Source organism: Epinephelus fuscoguttatus, linkage group LG18 (assembly GCF_011397635.1).
Source record: "Epinephelus fuscoguttatus linkage group LG18, E.fuscoguttatus.final_Chr_v1".
Taxonomy (NCBI): domain Eukaryota; kingdom Metazoa; phylum Chordata; class Actinopteri; order Perciformes; family Serranidae; genus Epinephelus; species Epinephelus fuscoguttatus.
Window position 1 is genome coordinate 12,612,824 of NC_064769.1, and position 15,807 is coordinate 12,628,630.

At 40.7% G+C, this 15,807-nt stretch overlaps 2 protein-coding genes across 2 annotated transcripts; one reads left to right on the top strand and one right to left on the bottom strand.

Moving 5' to 3' along the window:
• The first annotated feature begins 551 nt into the window (after nt 1-551).
• On the top strand, nt 552-10,985 carry phyhd1 (phytanoyl-CoA dioxygenase domain containing 1). The gene is made up of 12 exons (XM_049604355.1): nt 552-570; nt 847-910; nt 1,736-1,894; nt 3,744-3,819; nt 3,903-3,950; nt 4,019-4,074; nt 5,776-5,838; nt 5,938-5,959; nt 6,085-6,213; nt 6,342-6,458; nt 7,165-7,291; nt 10,720-10,985. The coding sequence occupies exons 2-12, from the start codon at nt 878-880 to the stop codon at nt 10,766-10,768; spliced, it is 879 nt and encodes a 292-aa protein (XP_049460312.1). The 5' UTR covers nt 552-570; nt 847-877; the 3' UTR covers nt 10,769-10,985.
• A 23-nt stretch (nt 10,986-11,008) lies between these two features.
• Nucleotides 11,009-15,322, bottom strand: dolk (dolichol kinase). Its single transcript, XM_049604354.1, has 2 exons — nt 15,190-15,322; nt 11,009-14,563 (listed from the first exon to the last, which is right to left on the bottom strand). Exon 2 carries the CDS (start codon nt 14,420-14,422, stop codon nt 12,851-12,853), a length of 1,572 nt encoding a protein of 523 aa, XP_049460311.1. The 5' UTR covers nt 14,423-14,563; nt 15,190-15,322; the 3' UTR covers nt 11,009-12,850.
• Nucleotides 15,323-15,807: the final 485 nt, after the last annotated feature.

Consider the following 15,807-nt stretch of genomic DNA (forward strand, 5'->3'; position numbering starts at 1 on the left):
CACAACTGATAGTAAAATGCATAAAATCATTCTATTCCCAACATTCCACAAACTGGATGTTGTAGTTTTACCCACCAGAGAGCCATAGTGGTTGAAATTAAGGTAATGGCACTACACTCTTTAAAAGTCAAGTTATTGAATCATTTTCCTAATAAAAATTCAGCAAAATTATGGAAAAACTTATTTTCCCAAACTGAGTGTTTTAGTATGATCAGCAGGAGACCATTAATGTGTGAGGTGATTTGGGGGACACTACGCTGCATAGTACTGAAACTATTGAACAATTTTCTCCAAAACAATTCAGCAAAATTATTAAAAAACATATTTTCCCAAACTGAGTGTTGTAGCTAGTATGATCAGCAGGAGACCATTAATGTGTGAAGAGATCTTGGGGACGCTACACTGCATAGTATTGAAACTATTGAATACTTTTGTTACATCTCTTTTCGGTGTTGCACCCTTGTAGACGGTCCCTGCGCACTCGTTTCAAAGTCGGTTGTGCGTAGAGATCAATGTTACTGGTCGAGCTCAACAGACGGCTTGTTCTGATGAAATTTACATCTCACCAAGGTAAGAAAGTAGTGACGTATGTGCTTCAACAACATTTCGTTTGTGAGTCATTGACCTGTGAAATCCGAATCTGTGAATATAGGTCCAACTTTGCCGAACTGGAGTAGTTGAGGGATATTGGGATGATCCTCTGTGTCGCAACGAAAGAGTTAAAGTCCAAAATCCTATTACAACCCCTGTGGTTACACTTTAATTGACTAAGACACGTCACGTGGTCGGAAATCAGGGACTGCAGGGTGGAGTTTGACCGTATGTTACACATCGCATATGTTCCAGGAGCTGGATCTTTCCAAGCAGACAGACAACCATGGATTTTATGACAGATCGGGACGTGCAAAAGGTGAGCATGATATTAAAAAGGTACAGAAGTTACAGGCGAGCTGTAGTTAACCAACATCCTGCACTTTATTGTACTTCTATATATTCATGCACATACCGTATTCAAGCAGTGATGTATGTAACTCAGTATAAACACGTTTTCTGGTCTGTGGCATCATATTCCTGTAATATTTCATCGTTTATATTCATGTAATTTATATGACCGCTCATTCCAGGCTGATTACATAACATGTTGCAGCCACAAGTGACCTGTGTAAAGTCTGCCCTAGCAAATGCTTGTTTATTCTTATTGTGTAATGCACCGGATGTGCCTTCACCATGTTAGATTGAGGCAGGGAGGACCAGGATACAACCAAGAAAAAATAAATAAATAAAACTGAGGTATTTTTCTGTGTTGTTTTCCCCTTTTATTTCTATAATTCAGATGTGTAAATTCTGTACATTTCACCCTTAACTGGATTTAAATTTGAAAAAACAAACAATCCCTCTACTGTAACTTCATCTCTGAGTAAAAAGTGGAAACAGACATGAAAGAACAGCTTGTCCCAAGTTTTAAATTGCAACTAAATGACTTCCACTGAGTGAAATATTCAGACCCCAGGCTCCATGTTTTTATAGCCATACTATTTTACCACATGGATTCAAATTCAAAAGCTGTACATTTGATCCTTAATTTGATGTCAATTTGAGAACGCCTGTTTGTGTGAAAAAAGTGGAAATACACATAAAAGAAAATATCTGAGGACGTGTCTCGACTCCTCAGTGATAGCTTTGGCTCTGTGAATGGTTGATACCGACCCAGCAGCACCTTCCTCCCTCTTTATAGTACATGGAGGATGGATATGTGGTTCTGGATGGGCTGCTGACCTCCCAGGAGTGTGACGAGCTGAGGCAAAGGATGACAGAGATAGTGGATGAGATGGACGTCCCGATGCACTGCCGCATCACCTTTTCCACCGATCACGACGAGCAGCTCAAAACACAGGTGACGTAATGTGCAGCTCAGTGTGAGATGAGTCTTAAACAGTGTCAGTGACTCACAGTTTCATCCCATATTATTTCTTTCACATGCTTTCCGTCATACTGCACTTACAGATGCAGGTAAGGTCCCCACTGATGTTAATTAAAGGAATACTTCACCCCACAAACGATCATTTGTACACCAGTTACTCAACTCTTGTTATGATGAATTTGTGAAGAAAACTTTGTTCGAAAGGTCAAAAGGTTAACATAGGTCATCTGATCTAGCAGGAAGATTGCATTACAGAGGGTAGAGGCACACCACACTAACACTGACTACACTGCTGACATATGCTGTTGTTGTGGCATCCCTCTGATGAATGAAGAATCCAAATTCTGAGAAAATTTTCACAAATTAAAGACAGAGGGGTCTGCATTTAAGGACGACAAAACATTATCAAAACATCCATATATTAACTCTCACACAACTCATGCACTATAATCCAATTCTCATGTATCCAGTCATATGCTCAGTACTTCATAAACAGACAGCCCAGTCTGATGGAGAACTGAGCTTAAAGTTAAACTTCTCTGTGCTCTCTTCAAAGCCAGACTTCACTGACAAAAACAACAATTTTACCTCACTGAACATGGTAGTTGCTGGTCTAAGACTGCCTCGATCAGTTAGTTTGTTTGTGTTATTGTGTGACTTTGCTGAATCCGAACTAACCCTTCATAACATCAAAAGACCAAACAGTGTTCAAGGCAGTGGTAGATGAGCATCTCCGGTGCTCAATGAGGTAAAATTACTGTTTTTGTCAATGGAGTCTGGCTTAGAGAAGTTTTATTCTTAGTTCAGTTCCCCGTTGGAAAGTGTTGTCTGTTTGGGAAGTACTGAGCATACCGTGGGATAAATGAGGCTTGAGCCCTTTAAACACAGGGTTTGCGCAATAGTGCTACTACGAAGTCCCTTCTTTTCGCTGCCTTTGATTTTTTACACAAAACCAAACAAAGGCAGCGTCATACCTTTCCCTAGTGTGAGTTTAGATAGCATGCCGGTATCCCCCAAGCAAGAGGCGTGGCGGGTGTGACGTAATACAACAGCATTTGCCTCTAGCATGACACATAACATACAATAACAATGTCATAACGTGGCAATAACAGTCATTTACTGCCACGTTATATGGCGGTTGATCTCGTCCTCTGCTCCCAGACCTTGGTGTCTCCCCATCAGCTGCTGTTCTACTTCAGTGAGTGAGCTGCTAACTGCTGCTAGCTGCCTTTTAAATCTTCCTGTGTTGTGTCTATAGACTGCATATGTATATATATATATATGTCGCACACATACTACATCATCAAAAAGTCATACCCATCCATGTGCTCATCTTGCCCGCTGTCGCTTATGCGCAGATGTTAATTCGGTGCTGCTCCTACCTCTGCTACTGCCTTAAAGGCGAGACAACTGCATCCCCTCATTCTGCGATTATAGCATTTATAAAGCACAGCGTGGCATTCCTACCTTGAACAGGCAATGTAAACGGAGGTTTGGATTACACTGCACAAAATGTGTGAGAGTTTGACAAAGTTGTCTTCACAGATTCACGTTAATACAGGGTCTTTAACCGATACACAATTGGTCATTTCGGGGGTGAAGTATTCCTTTTAATTGCAAAATGTCAGTGTTTTCCAGTCATGATCAGGCTCATGGAGACTGTAGGTACATTAGCTCACCACTGATTCACAGTGTTTTACCTTTGAACCTCACTGGCCTTCCTTTCAGACTAATAGCAAACGCTTAAGTCAACAATGTAGTCCCTCTGTAATGCAGTCGCTCCTGCTGGATCAGATGACTTATATTAACCTTTGACCCACAGGGAAATACTGACTATTTCATCACCAGTGGAGACAAGATTCGCTTTTTCTTTGAGAAAGGAGTTTTTGATGACAAGGGTGAGCTTTATAGAGATTCCCTCGAGCCTGCCCGTTAAAGTTTAATATTAAATTAGACTGATAAAGCATCTCTTGTCTTGCAGGGGAATTTATCGTACCAAGACAGCGATCACTAAATAAAGTTGGACATGGTAAAATTTCAAATCAGATCCTCTGAAACATCATGAGCAAATAACTAATCCCAGTTTTTGTCTTGTAGCACTGCATGCCTATGAGCCATTGTACAAAAAGGTTACATATTCACCCAAAATCCAGGTGAGTGAGCTGTTGAACAATGTCAGAGACTGATGTACTGAGTCACAGAATAACCAGCTCTTACATTAAAAGATAACTTTGGTATTTTTCACCTGGACCCTATTTTCCCATATTTTTGGGTCTAAATGACTAATGGAGACAACAGTTTTTGAAACTAGTCTAGTCTTGAGGGAGAGAGCTTCAGCCAGCAGTTGTGAAACAGGCTCCAGTATAACCAGTCGGGACATGTTTGCCAATTGTCAATTTATGTCAACTGAAAGTGTTTTTTGTCATTGACAGGCTCAGGTTGTTATTCTAAAATCACTATCACCAAATCCACCAAACTCCATCTAAATAAATGTGTGTGTATAGAGCCACATATTTTCCATCTAACTGGGTGATTTGGGGTTTATTTCAACCAAACCAGAGGGTGATTGTTGAAACAGTGTTAAAATGGTCCAAGACCATAATAAAATTAGATTATTTTCTCACAATATTATGGAAAGGACCCTGCAGAGATAGACCTTCTTGTCAAAGAGTGAGACCCTTTTTTTTCACCAGAAACTGTCCCAAAATCACCATTGCCAAATCCACCACATTCCATTTAAGTAAACAGTAATTTTACCATCATAAAACACACCTCATTCAAAGTCAACAAAAGAAAATAACACTCACAAAAAATGTCTTGGTTCATCTTAACACTATTCATCAACTCTGGTTTGATTGTACTAAACCCTTATTTCACTCAGTAAGAGTAAACATTTGGGTAAACAAATAGATATGTCTCTGTAGGGATCCTTTCCATGATGTTGTCAGACACTTAGTGTAACAATCTGAGCCTGTCAGTGGCAAAAACAAAGAGTGCATTCTGAATCGCATACTTTTTCTTTTTAGTTTTATTAGGTACCACAGCTGCTCTTAAAAAGTATGTACTATTGCATGCAGTATGCACACAATCAGGACATACTACTTTCTCATAACATTACACCCTGAACTTTGACCCTCTTGCTTTTATATCTCATGGAGTTCACCTGAGCTCGTCTGCTGTTACTTTGCAGTGTGTGTAGTTTAACTTTAAAGTGATAACTGCAGAGATTGTAGATTCTAACATTATATTTGAGACAGTGAAATTACATCTGCAGTTCTCTGTCATTTATTTTTTACAGTTATGTCCTTTTGTTGTTTGTAATATTTATGATTATTTTCGTAAATAAGGGCACTTAGTCAATTAATATTATTATTATTATTATTATTACTGTTTGACTGGTTATTAGTTACTTGAATAGGCTGTCATCCGTCATTGCAACTTCTGACAGCTGTCAATCAGCTGTCAAGCTGTCATCTCTGTGGCTCAGTCGATGGCTTGCATACTGCAAAATTTGATGGAATATAGTAGAACATCCTGGTATTTTTGGCATACTGCATTTGACCTACTATGTACCGGGACATACTAAGTCTCTTTGTGGCATACTGTATTGTATGGTAGTATGGGTAGTGGAATGCACAGAAACACTTTTAGTGGACATAAATTGACAGTGTATACATGTCTAAGTGGTTACATTGCAGCTTGTTTTCCTGCTGCTGGCTGCAGATGTATCGCTCAACACTGGACCAAGTTCAGAAACTGTTGTTCCCATCAGTCGCTTAGGCACAAAAACATGGGAAAATGGAGTCCATATTGAAACAAATACTTAACTTACCATTTAATTGTTGTTCTCTTAGGGCATAGCGAAGAAGCTGGGTCTTGTAAGTCCTGTGATACTGCAGAGCATGTTCATTTTTAAGGTAAAGTCTGTCTATCTATGACATGCCTTGTGTTGTCAGATGGTGCTGTATGGGAAGTTCAAACTAAGATATGATTTTTTTTCTCTCTGTCTCCTCCAGCAACCAGGGATTGGTGGAGAAGGTAATGAAAACTAAATTGATTTAAAAAATATATATACAGACATGTGTATGTGAAAGTAATGCAGTAAACATTCTTTCCATAAAAACTATTAAAAGCAGTTTTTCTGTCTGTTTTTTTTTTTTTAGTGACACCACATCAAGACGCCACGTTTCTGTACACGGAGCCCTTGGGCAGAGTTTTGGGGCTGTGGATTGCCCTGGAAGATGCCACTGTTAACAACGGCTGCCTCTGGTTTATCCCGGGGTCACAGAACAGTAAGCTCACTGTATAACTAACCTTAAACTGTTGCATCCAGCCACTATTTTGTTTCTCCATCATACTGTGTTACTTGTTTTGTCCAATCATTTTTACATGTTACGTTCCATTCTACACCTTTCCTCAGGTGGTATTTCTCGGCGTATGGTGCGTACCCTAAAGGGCACCTATCCCGTGACGGACTTTGTCGGTCGAGAGCAGGCTTATGATGACGAGAAGTTCGTTGCTGCACCAGTTAAAAAAGGTAATTTGCTTGTGTCTTTAAATCTAAGTGGGCAAACTGATTGAAGAAATAGTATTTATGATGTTTAAGGTAATAGTTTGACAGATTTGGAAATTAGTTCAGTCACTTTCCTTTCTTGTTAATAATGTGGGGCATCCAGCTAAGAAATTGTCCTGCACATAAATACCTTGTTGTCGGAAACGTTGTTGTTGTTGATGTTTTTTGTACAATTTAAAAACAAGGTAAGACATGATATTTAGTGAGCTTTAGAGGTGCTGATTGACTGTTTTAGTTACCTTTGAACAAAGCCAGGCACGCTGTTTCTCTGTTTCCGGTCTGTGTGCTAAGCTAAGCTAACTGGATGCTGGCTACTTCGTATTTACTGTATATGTGTGAGAGTGGTGTTCATCTTCTCAACCATCTCGGCATGAAAAAGGAAAAAAATATTTTTTCCTAAAATATAAAATTCTTCCTTGAATGAATCAACTTAATCTACAAAAGTGATTTTGTTAATTGATCAGATATTTAAGTAATAAATTGAATGTCAGTGTGTTTTTGACAGTTGGTCAGACAAAACAAGCCATTACTTAGTTAACACTTTATAGACTAAGGGATTAATTTGATTAATCCGTAATGAAACCAGTCGTAGGAATGTGTTACATCAAGCAAAGCCGTGAGAGTAGGTCAGCTGTTGAACATTTCAACTCATCGACTGCTCTGTTTTCAGGTGGTGTCGTCCTGATCCACGGGGAGGTGGTGCATCGCAGTCATGAAAACACCTCAGAGGACTCTCGCCACGTCTACACCTTCCACATGATGGAGAGCAAGGACACGCGCTGGAGCCCCGACAATTGGTGAGAGTTTATAAGAGTTGGGTGGCTTTGTGGTATTTCTTTTTTTCCATTTCTTTAATCAGGTGTTTCCAGCAGATGGTTTTTACAATCCTACCTCGTGAAAAGTTGAGTTCATTAGCAAAAAAACACGCCCTTACTTAGTTCAACACAGTTATCCTTACACATATCGTCACTTGGTCTGTTATGACCAGTAGCTTATGGTGGCTAATGTTAAGTAACAGTAACTGTAGATATTTCTGTGTAACTGAATATTAGTCTGCTACTACTCTATTTGTGCTGCTGTCAGTTGTGGAAGAAGACCTCTGAGCATTTACTGAAGTAAACGTATCAATAACACAGCTTCGAAATACACTGTTTTAAGTAAAACTCATGCATTCAGAATTTTACCTAAATTGCCAAAGAAATGAGGAGCATTTTTGGAATAGACGTTCATTGTTCTTTTGTCATACTGTATTATACTTGGACAAAACCCCAGACAATCTCATAATTCACAACAAATACCTTTACAAAGTACTTTTGGCAGCGAGCAAGAAAGCCATCACACGAAATTAGCTACAGGCAAGCCCCCCTTCAAAGGACGACTGGATTGTTGGCACTGCATGGAGAAAATGACCTTTTCTTTAAGATCACGACTTGATTAATATATAAAATATTGGAAAAAAATGGACTGTACACACAAAGGGATGTAACCAATTGAGCAGTCAGTTTTTGTTAGTTGCCCAGTATGGCTGTGCATGCATGTGTGTATCCCACTGCTTAGTGCATCACTGCCACTCTGCACTGCACTCATACAGCAGTTACCCCTGATACTGGTATGGTGTTGTTGCATCCACCCTCCAGATCCTCCTGCTAACACCATTAGCTCTGTCAGCACTGTTACCTTTGTCTAATGCTGTTTTTGGGGTTAGCACTGTGAGCTGCTAGTCCTCCTCCATTCCTCCATGTTGAGAACGTTATGCAGACAACTCGCCTGCTCTGATTTTCGCATAGAGCCCCTTACAAATTAAAATTGCTTACAGTGAAAAAAGTGAAAGTACTCATTAATCAGAATGGTCCATTTTGGAATCACATATAATTTAGTAGATTATAATCATTGATCAATAACTGTACTTAACATTTAAATGTTGCAGCTGGTAAAGGTGGGGCCAACTGTAAGTACTGTATACTGCTGTGTAGCTTGATCTATACTAATATATCATACTTGTTGATCTATGATTGATTTGCTTATTTGTAGATATTATTCTGTATTCATTCATCTGTAACATAGCTAGTGACTAAATTCATCATTTCCATTGTGTTTGGCTGGTGAGTGAGGCAAATCTAGCAGCCACTTGCATATTTTACTAGCATTTGGCTGGCAGCTGCTGCTTATTACTAACCCTGTCACAACACCCTGAGACATGTCTGTTGTATTGTGCTTGTGGTCCAGTTTTCATAGCTCTCAGTCAGGTAGCATATAGACTCACAAGTCAGTCTTTAGATGCTTTGCTTAACTAAAGACTGATGACTTTCTCCCTGATTTTCTGTTTAGATGGGCGGATACAATTTCAGAGTTTAAAAAAACTCCCTACATTGCAGAACCAATAGTAAATCTGCAGGGCGGTCCTTCGGTGGCTCGCTGAACTCTTGTGCTCGTAAACATAGTCCGACTAGAAACACGTGTAGCGGTACAAAATGGCCCAAGTCGCTGTAAGTCCTTCATTTCCACAATCTTGTGGATTGAGCACACGTTTGATAAAAAGGAGTTAAATCTCTCGGCATCTATTTTCAAGTTCTCTGTGTGTTTGCGCACATTTCTGGGAGAGCGTGTCCTTTTCAAAAATGCAAGAGCCGTTGCTTTGTTGCCGGCCGTTTTCGCCGGTGTGTTAAACACACTTTAGAAAGGAGTGTCCCCAGACTATCAGAAGGCGGAGATCTCTGATTGTCTGGTGGCGAGACTAGGTAGCATGAGGTGTTGACTTTAAATGAATAGTGTAAGATTTAGGGGGATTCATTGGCATCTAGTGGTGAGGACTGCACATTACAACCAGTCGGAACTTTTCCAATGTGCCAAACGTGAACTACTGATAATGATTCCATCAGTCTCCTCCTCTCCAAAACAAACAGACCAGGTGATTAAAACTGGTAAAAACAATGAATAAAGCTGTTTGACATTACAAATCAGTGTTTCTTCAATGTTGTTTGGCATGTTTGAGATGGGCTGCTAGCACAGCACCTGCTTATGTGTGCACTTTTTTTCTCTGATAAAGTAAGGTCCAGACGTTCTGGTGGTTTTTACTGAGAGCTGAGTTATCTGCAGAGGTTTTCTTCGATCCAAAACAAACAGACCCAATGATTTAAACCAGTAAAAACATGGAATAAAGCAGTTTCACATTAAAAAAACAACTAGTTTCTAACTACAGTGGTGCATGCAAAAAAAGGAATGGTCCTATCTAGAGCCAGTGTTTGGTTTGTCCATTCTGGGCTACTGTAGAAACATGGCCGTGCTACATGGCAATGACTGGCCCCCTATCCTATGTAGATATAAACAGCTCATTTTAAGGTGGCGGAAACACGTTTCTCATTTTCAGTGATTAATGTAATGGGATAAAGATAAAATGCTAAAATGTATTCTAACAGCAGCACAAACATAACACAACAATACATATCTATAAATTTAGCTAACATTAGCCACCATAAGCTAATGGTCATACCATACAAAGAATAGCTGTGGCACCCTGTGTTGAGTTAGGAGTGTGTTTTATTGCTTATGAACTCAATTTTTAATTTATAAGGGGCTGTTCTTTATTTATCAGAGGAGAGGGGTGGCTGGGGGATGACTAAGTGTTGTATTGTACTTTGACTCTCCTTGAAGCTACAAATATTTTTCCTGAAGCCTCCCTGAGTGACTGGGGGACAATACATGACCCTCCCTCTACCATAAATTTGTTCTTAGAGTTTCAAATTTACCTTATTTTTGTTGATTAGTCAGTGCAAACAGCTTATTTTGGCAAAATTTGAAATGAGATGTATGATAAAGTGATTTTGATGATATCACTATTTTAAGCTCAGATTTGGTTATGTTTTTATTCTGACAAAGGCTTTTGTCGCACATGACATGTTCAAGGACTGCCGGAAATTTGAAAATACAAAAATAATTTCTGTTTTTACAGTTTCTTGCTATGATCAATTCTGTCATTTTGGCCATTTTTAAAAATCTGCTGTAAATTCAGAACAACCATTTAAAGTTGTATGTCTCTCCCCTCAGCCAAAAATAAAAAACTCTCGCCAGTGCATAATTTTTTTTTTTTTTTTTTTTTTTTACATGCCTCCCCCTTTTTGCACCATCCTCTCCCCCCTCATAAGTAAGCAACAGTCCCTAATAGGACAATGTGTTATGTCTCACAAAGACTCATGTTGCCATGTTTCCATCTCTTTGGTCTTTAAAGGTTGCAACCCACTGAAGAACTCCCTTTCCCACCTCTCTACACCAAATAAAGGATCTTTTTGTCCACTTGGTGCTGCAGCTCATGGAAAGACACAAGATCCTTTCTTTCCTGAAGAAGGACCAACATGTATGAACTGTTTTAAACACAGAAAATGTGCTGCCAATTTGTAACGGCTTGTTTTATATCCTGTATGACATCATGTATTTTTCTGAGCTACACATAGACTGCACCAAAGTCATTACTGAATAAATGATGACCAATCCACATTTTAATGAAGGTATCAATGTTTGTAAATGTGAATTTTTAATAGACTGGAAAACTAATCTGATTAAACATTTTAAGCTTTTTGATCAACTTCCTACGGAAACTTCACAATGCATCTGATGTTTAGGTCTACTTTTATTCAGCAACTTCTCATCAACATTGTCACCAACCAACAATATTCTTGATTAAGGTCATTTCTTTCACATTTGTGTCAAGACAAGATGGCGGATTCCTATTCTTACAGACAACAGTAAGCATTTTTATTTTCAAGTATGTTCATGGTAAGACGCAACTTAAATGAAAAACAACTGAAATGCGTGTATGAATCATTTTCCACCACAACATCCAAACCTCTTATTAATTTTAAAACCAAACTGAGAAATCAAAGGGTTGAGGTTTGTTTTCCATCACTCAGTCAGTCACACAGGTCCTGCTTCTCTGTCCTCAAATCAGTATTAAACAAACGGACTAAAACAGCAGGCCTATCAGTTTTATCTTTCCTCTCCGATGCGCTCAACATGCAATACTACATTTTAAGAATGATGGCAAAAACAACATACTAGTAGGAACATGCTAATAAACTGTTACAACAACATAAAAAAAAACAAAACACTGAGATCTTTTCCAGATGAACACAAACTGTAAGGCTGTTAATTAATTCATGCTGAAATCAAGTTTCAGGTTATAAACTGCCCTCATCTAAGAATGATGAGGTGAAACCTGACGACATCTGAGGATATTTCTACAAAGCAAATATAAAATAAAACTGACAATTGTTGCAAAAAGAAAGTTGCTAAAAAGGAAAGGGCCTTTGTTCATAATCTTGGCCCGGGGCGTATCTACAGACTCCGGAAATATGTGGGGTTTGAAGGCTCAGTACCACAAGGAAATGTGTATATTAAGTTTACCTTTAAGGGGTCCCATCGAACCTCAGACAAAAATATACTGTAGAATACCGTACTTACATGTTACAGTACTGAATTTCACATTAGTGTCATGCAAGAGCATAGTGAGTTTCTGCCATATTGAAGTATAAATCAGCCCTTTTAAAGAAGAGTCGGAGGGGCCGTCATGCTTTCATCTACAATAGTAGGTAATGTGTGATAGAAAATATACTTCTCTAGGCAAATATTTTCAGCAGTGAGTCCTTCATGTTGCCATCCGAGAGGCAAATTAATCTAATAACAAAAATGTTGATTAAGAAAAAGACATATTAATAAGCTAACTTGAAATAATGTTCTTCAAAGGCAATACAAAGGTGTGTATCCATCTGCAAAAAAGGGCTCTCACTGGTGATCAGAATGTGCCATATAGCAGCGTCTGTGCTGTCCAGCAGTGTTTAAAAGGACATTTTTCCATTTTGCTATTCCCTGTTGCATAATTTGTTGAGCTGTTGGTGTCGAGTGCCTGGTGCTCAGGACGTTGACATGCTGAGAAACCAAACCACACACCGCCGCCGCTGCCGCTCAAAATACTCAAAACATATTTACCAGCTTTTACTAAGATTTCTTGTGAACTTATTCTGAAATGTTTCATTCCTCAAAGCAACAGATACTGAAATGACTTGTGATCTGAGGGCCACAGACTCTAATGTCATGCTAACATCACATCTGCTGCCACATAAAGTAAGGAGCACATTTTATTTAGTGTCCCACTGGTGTGGTGACTTAACGATTACTCAGCTTGATTAAGCTGTCAGCTCTTTCCTTGTGCTGATCAGTCCACTGATTCCTACAGAGAATTCTCTTAGTTCTACTATCACGTTTTGATTTTTCTTACACTTTCTCCAAATTCATCATCTTTCTTCCCCCTAGAAAGAGCTGAGGACAGTGGGAGAGATCGGTTTTTGTTTGTGCCATCTGTCCAGTCAAAGCAACAGCAGGATGAAGAGGTAGAGAGGGAGTAGGAGGTTGTCTATTTGAGAGGTGTATGCTTCCAGCATGGCCACCAGAGTGATAGAGCCAACAATCCACGAGTAGGTGGAGTTCAGATTGATGCTCCCATCAAAGATGAGAAACATGGCCACAGCGATGATCTGGGCGAACACAGAGGTTGCAGTCCCCTCCATGGTTTTCTTAGTGCCAGGCCAACGGATCTCCCCCATGGTGCTGCCGAACACGGATGCCACGGTGTCTCCAACCCCCACGGCCAGCACACCTGCGTAAGGCACAAGACCCCCTGCACCGGGAAGTACCCCCTTAGGGGCACAGGGCCCGGGGAACAGCCATACGGGCAGGGACATGCCTAGCAACAGGTAAACGTGGGTCAGGATAAGAGGCCCAGAGTCCCTCTCATCCAGGAACAAGGTGAGCAGCTGCCTGAGCAGCTGACCCAACGGCCTGATCCGGAAGTAACGCACGTACTCCAGGAACAAGAAAACCGCCAAGCAACCCACAGACGCCACGTGAAGCAGCTGCCTGTCGTATATCAGTCCTGGAACATATGTGGCCACTACAATCAGATGGAAGTACTTCCTGACAACAGTCGAGGCCTGGTGCTTCTTGGAGCCTGACTGGCGCTGGTAGTTCTGGTGTAGCACAACACAAGTGGCCACAACAGCTAAAAACACCCAGTACCCCAAAAGACAAAGTCTTCTGTCGTTTAACGTAACGAAGTCTAACAGCCACATGATGGGGTGCCGGCCGATGAACAGGGAGAGCCATGGCATGAGGATACCCAGACCCAGAACGGCTGTCATCATGTGAAAGAAAAGTGATGACACCCAGGTCTCAGACTCCATGAAGCAGAAGAGCAGGGCAAAGAAAACACCGAGCAACAGTGAGCCCACCACTACCACCGGTAGGAAGTAGTTCACTGGATCACCTTTGACCTCTGCCAGGTTCAGTGAGCGCTTGATGAGCTGGTTGACGATGAAACTGATTCCTCCGACAATGAGGAGTGCCTCTCCCGGTGTGAAGCAGCGTGGCAGCAGGTAAAGCACAATCAGGCAGAGATAGACAAAGATCAGCAGCACCTCTAGGACCTCGATGACCTCAGACACCGTCAGCGTCTGTTTTGTCGTGTAGAGAATTGCACTGCCGGCCATGCCTGCGATGACACAAGTGTTGGTGGGCACAGGTCTAGTGATGCCCAGCGCAATCAGAGAGAGAAACAGAGCCAGCATCATGCCTGTGATGGTGACCACCATGGAGAAGCGCTCAAAGTAGACATTCCCTGAGGCTGAGCACTTTTCTTTCAGCGCCAGGCCCAGCAAAGGCATCACCATGGAGGCCGGGACGATGCCGCTGTTCGCCGCAGGACGGAACTGGAACACAGCGCCCCCTGACCTGAGCAGACGGTCCCATTTGTGCTGTACGTAGAAAGCCTGGATGAAGAGGGCTATGCTGCACCAGGAGTGCTGGTTCCAGACCACCATGTGGACGCACAGCACCACAGCCAGAACTACAGAGGACTCCACGTACACTGGGTTGATCTGCATGGCTGCAGGGTGGAGGCTCACAGGGGAGGGAGGAGGGTTGATCTGAACAGATGGTCTGCAACAATGAAGGCCTTCTTCTGTCACTTCCTCTCTCTGGCACACTTCATCCTTTGGCAGCCACTTTTCACTTGCTAGGGATGTCTAGAAAAAAGGGGGAAATGAAATCAGTCAGGTTTCTATTCAAAAAGAAATCACCACTGAATAGAATAATAAAAATAATTTGCTGAGTTTAGTAACTGTGAGTCTGAGTGTACTGAGTCCATGAGTCATCTTAGCTTATCCTGACAGTGAACCTTGCTCCTGCTTTATCTGCTTTCGGTCATGAACCATGGCCACACTGAACACTCACCAAGTCAGTGTGAAATCCACCCAACTATCCCAGCACGTGAATGAGACCCCAGGAGACATGCATGCCCTCTCTACATCAGCTGCAACCTTTTGTTCCCGTTCAAGGGGGAGTGTAGATTGGACAGAGTTTTCACTGGGCTGAATCAGCTGTGAAGGTTGTGTTGACACATGGCCGTCACATCTTGACGAATAAATAATATGTTAAAGAAAACTGTCACATCCATGCTAATAGAGCCCAGTGAGGCCAGCTACCCCTCACCAAAGTGTCAAACGCGTCCCATGTACAAGCCAAGGATGCTGCAACCTCGGACAGCATCAAGCTAGCGGTGAAATACAGCTGAGTTATCACAACGCCACACACAGCAAACTGCTGGAGGAGCGGGAATTAAGCCCACGGTCACAAAGACAAGCGTACGTACCACATATGTGCAGTGTTATCTGGACGGCAGAGCGGTGTGTGATGAATAGGTGACGTCCTTTTTTAGCTGATTTCTTTCCTTTGTCAGCTGTCGCTTCTCACACCCAGTAGGAGGGGGCCATATTTGACAGCCGGGTCACGTGGTCCAACCGTAAAAATATCTCTTAAAGGCGTGGTTTACATTGTTTTTATTTATTTATTTATTTATATATTTTTGATATATTATTATCCTATTGCGTCGCATACTACTACTGCATATTTAATTTAATTTAATTTATTTTTATTTATTTATTTATTTATTTATTTATTTTTAGCTACACCATTACTTGCATTATAGCCAGTGGTGGAAGAGGTACTCAGATTTTACGTAGAAGAAATAATATCACAGTGTAGAAATACTCTGTTACAAGCAAAAAGTAAAGTTAAAGTACAAAACTAGTAGCATAACAATATACTTAAACTACTATAAGTAAAAATTCTTATTTTGCAAAATGGCCCATTTCAGAATAATATATATATTATTAGGGTTTAATTACTGATGCATTCATGTGTTCATCGCTTTAATTTTGCAGCTGGTAAATGTGGAGCTAGTTTAAATGTACTTATATATATATATATT

Bases quoted from the DNA above. Each gene is read 5' to 3' on its own strand.
- phyhd1 (XM_049604355.1), top strand. From the start codon at position 878: ATGGATTTTATGACAGATCGGGACGTGCAAAAG. The intron at 911-1,735 runs GTGAGCATGATA...CCCTCTTTATAG, and splicing joins CAGATCGGGACGTGCAAAAG to TACATGGAGGATGGATATGT. The intron at 4,075-5,775 runs GTGAGTGAGCTG...TTGTTCTCTTAG, and splicing joins CATATTCACCCAAAATCCAG to GGCATAGCGAAGAAGCTGGG.
- dolk (XM_049604354.1), bottom strand. From the start codon at position 14,422: ATGCAGATCAACCCAGTGTACGTGGAGTCCTCTGTAGTTCTGGCTGTG.